A 3,374-nucleotide genomic window follows, 5' to 3' on the forward strand; every position below is an offset into this window, starting at 1 on the left:
CCCTTCCAAACCAACCTGTTCTGTATTTCTTCAGATCTCCACGGACTCTTCCAACACAAACCCTCCTTGAAGTGCTAAGATTGTCAAGGATCCTCCCCCACAAACCCTTCTATACTTCCATTTTCATTAAGGAACACCTCAGTCCACACCATCCTACAGTCCTCTGACCTTCCAGCACCCTTCCAACACAAGCCGGTTCTTTGATCCTCAAGGAGCCTCCATCCCAAACACAAACCATTCTCTGGTTCTTAATGACCTTCAGGGACTCTTCCAGCACAAACCATGCTCTGTTTCTGTGACATTCAAGGTGACATCACAATGACACGCTGACCTCATAGAAGCCCTGCCGGGGTGGGGTAGGGGCAGTGGGTCAGCGCCAAACCTGCCGGCCCCATTCTGCAGGCGGTGCAGGTCCTGCAAGGAGCTGTGCGAGTGGTGCAGCAATGCGGGCCCAGTTTGCCAGCGGAACATTAACAGCGCTGCAGCGCGTGGAGCTGCTGCAGGAGCTGGAGCAGGTGAGCACTGAATGGACGGGCACAGAAGGGCCAAGCTGCCGGCTGGAGGGCACGCTGCCCATGGCAAGGCAGCAAAGGGCCGGGGGACAACGCTGCTCTTTTCCCCTCCCACAGGCTCATGAGCGGATCATGGAGAACCGCATGGCCACGGCCAGGGAGTCTTTGTTGAAGGTGAGGAGATGCTGCTGTGTGGTGTGGGGTGGGAGAAGTCCCCTCGTGTGGGTCTGCAGCTCCAGCCCTGCAGGTCCTGCTTGCCCCGATGGAGGAGGCAGGAGGGGATGGAGCCCCATGGGAGCACCGGTGCCCTGACGGTCGCTGCTCTTCTCCTTTCCCACAGAATGCCCAGCAAATAAGGGCTGAAAGAACAGCTGCCCGTAAAGAGGAGCTGGAGCAGGTAGGGGGCAGTGAGGGCTCGTCCTCACAGCTCAGCATCCTCACACCTCTGGCTGTGCAGGAGGACCTCGGTCCCAAACCCTCAGGTCCATGGGACCCAATGCAGCCACCCCTGATGGCACATGCATTGTCTTGCAGGAGAAGCAGCTCATTGCCCAGCTGGAAGAGCAGCTGAAGACCATGACAGAGGAGATCGAGGTAGGGTGGTGGACTGAGGGGAGGGGTGGGGTCTGCCCACCCCCATGTTGTGGACCTGGAGCTCATGCTTTTGTCTTCCAGGTGCTGCGCAGAGAGAAACAGCGCCTGCGAGAGGAGCGGGAGGAGCTGGAGCTGGAGGGTGCCTGGTGAGTGGGATCCTGCACCCCACACCTGCACACGGGGGTCTCTGACACACCTGGGGCAGCAATGGGACTGCAGTGCTGCTGGGGATGGGGCTCTGGTTCCTGCACGGTGTGTCAGAGCAGCCCCATCCCAGCCCTGGGGGGTGGGCACACAGTGTTAGGGAGCCCCCTGTGGTGATAGACTCCAACCAAGCCTTGTTCAACACAGGCAGCAGCATCAGATGGAGATGGAGGTGGAGTGTGAGCCTGGGGCTGTGCTGCCGGAGCTGGTGGAGGCACAGCTGGTAAGGAGCAGAACACACAGCACCCTCACCCCATCCAACAGGGGTCTCCCCATCCAACATTGGTCTCCCCATGCAATGGGGTCTCCTTGAGGACAGGGCTCCTTACAGCACTGTTGTGCTGCTGGGCTCCCGAGTCCTGCATGATCCCCCTGCTGTGCAGCAGACCCTGACCTCCATCTCTGCCCCATCTTCACCTACAGGAGAAGAAGGAGCGGGCGAGGAGACGTGGGTTCTCCTTCTGGATGCAGTGAGTATCCCCTCATTGCTCTTTGCCAACAGCAGCTGGGTTCCCATCAATGTGCTAATGGCCTGGACCCCTCTGCAGCCCCTTTGGCACCATATAGGGCTGTGCTGCCATGGGGCACAGACGCCTCATTCCCAACCCTCTTTCACTCCACAGGACCATCTGCCTCATCTTCGTCTGCCTCCAGCTGCTGCTCATTGCTGTGCTGGGCTCTGCCCTATTTTACGCCCAGCACTATGACCAGGAGCTGCTCTATCGGCTCCTGCTGCGGGTGCTGCCCCAGCCAATGTACGCTTCCGTGGCGTACTTTGCAAGCAGGACCCTGCGTGTGGTCTGTGATGGGCTGCTGCCCATCTGACCACCCAGCTCAGTAACCCCTCCCAGCTCGGGGCTGCGTGCTGGGGCACAGGACAGGGCTCTGTCCCCACGGAAGGGGCCTCTCCTGTGCTCCTGCCCCCAGGCACAGCAGTGGGGCAGTGCTGGCAGGCGGCTGAGTGCCACCACGTTGGACTTGTTGGAAATCAGTCTGGACTGTCATCGGGAGTCGCTGTCAAACAACAAACCTCTGATGGCCCATCAGACTGAAGATCCGCACCCAACAGCAGAACGTGAATGGATCTACCAGCGCTGAACCACCTCACTTTGCTGCCTCTCTGTCCCTCCTTCCCTTTCTTCTGTCTTTACTCTTGGTCGTCTTTCATTCTATGGCTCATCAGAGCAGCCATGGCCTATAAGAACGGCCTCTAATTGTAATTAGCCCATATTAACCCATTAGCCAATGTTACCCCCAATTGGTTGTTGTTAGTTGTTAAGAAAGCCCTCAATAAAATCCACATCTATTATTCCCCCCACTTTGGAGTTTGGGACCCTTTGCATTGGAGATGGGGAAAGATTCCCCCCTTGAAAAGCACAGAGTGAGAGCAGACGTAGATAGGAAGAGAGATGGGATGGGCAGCATCCATTCTGCACTCAGATGCTGCTTGGTCTGCATGCTTCTCTTCTGCTTTTATATGAAGTTCATACATGAAATTTATATATGAAGGCTGCAGCAAAGTGTCTCTGCTATGGAGCCCTGGAGGGGCATAGAGATGGAAAACGGGAGAGAAAGGGCAACTAAAAGCAGAACCGTGATGCCAAATGGGTCAGAAAAGTGTATAACCCCAAGGAATCAAAGGGTGAACCCCTCTCAAAGGCCTGAACCCAAGAACCAAAGATTGAAGCCCTTTTAGATGCACCCCAATGCCCAATGATGCATCCCTGTCACCAAACCCTGAGCCCCAGGGCTGGTAGTTGTGGTTTTAAGGCTCCTTCCAGCAGTGTATGGGGAGAGCAGCTTCAGGGAAGCGAAGGCTGCAGTGGGTAAGGGATGTGAAGGGAAAATGGGGGACAAAAAGGCTCTTGATGGGTTCTCTGCTCTCTGACTTGGCTGTCTGGGATGGGGAGCAGAGCAAACCCCCACGATTCAAGAGGAAACAGAGTCCTGCTGTTCCACCTGGAGCACCACGAGTCCATGGGGCCGGATGGGATCCATCCATGAGTGCTGGGGGAGGTGACAGCTGAGGCTGTTGGTGTCTGTTGGTCTGCACTGACTTCAGCA

At 56.8% G+C, this 3,374-nt stretch overlaps 1 protein-coding gene across 1 annotated transcript; it reads left to right on the forward strand.

Annotated features, from left to right (window-relative positions):
• Positions 1 to 443: 443 nt before the first annotated feature.
• LOC146755884 (uncharacterized) lies at positions 444 to 2,604 on the forward strand. The gene is made up of 8 exons (XM_085525093.1): positions 444 to 578; positions 630 to 686; positions 760 to 909; positions 1,047 to 1,106; positions 1,188 to 1,252; positions 1,458 to 1,533; positions 1,734 to 1,780; positions 1,934 to 2,604. Exons 1-8 carry the CDS (start codon positions 444 to 446, stop codon positions 2,133 to 2,135), a joined length of 792 nt encoding a protein of 263 aa, XP_085381219.1. The 3' UTR covers positions 2,136 to 2,604.
• The last annotated feature ends 770 nt before the right edge of the window (positions 2,605 to 3,374 follow it).

The sequence above is a fragment of the Coturnix japonica genome, chromosome 29 (assembly GCF_054131305.1).
Source record: "Coturnix japonica strain WE chromosome 29, WE-NBRP24, whole genome shotgun sequence".
In the NCBI taxonomy this organism is placed as follows: Eukaryota; Metazoa; Chordata; class Aves; order Galliformes; family Phasianidae; genus Coturnix; species Coturnix japonica.

Excerpts from the sequence above, each read along its gene's own strand:
- LOC146755884 (XM_085525093.1), top strand. The coding sequence starts at position 444 with ATGCGGGCCCAGTTTGCCAGCGGAACATTAACAGCGCTGCAGCGCGTG. Across the intron at positions 687-759 it reads CCAGGGAGTCTTTGTTGAAG|GTCCTGCTTGCCCCGATGGA; the intron begins GTGAGGAGATGC and ends CCAGCCCTGCAG. Across the intron at positions 1,781-1,933 it reads GGGTTCTCCTTCTGGATGCA|GACCATCTGCCTCATCTTCG; the intron begins GTGAGTATCCCC and ends TTCACTCCACAG.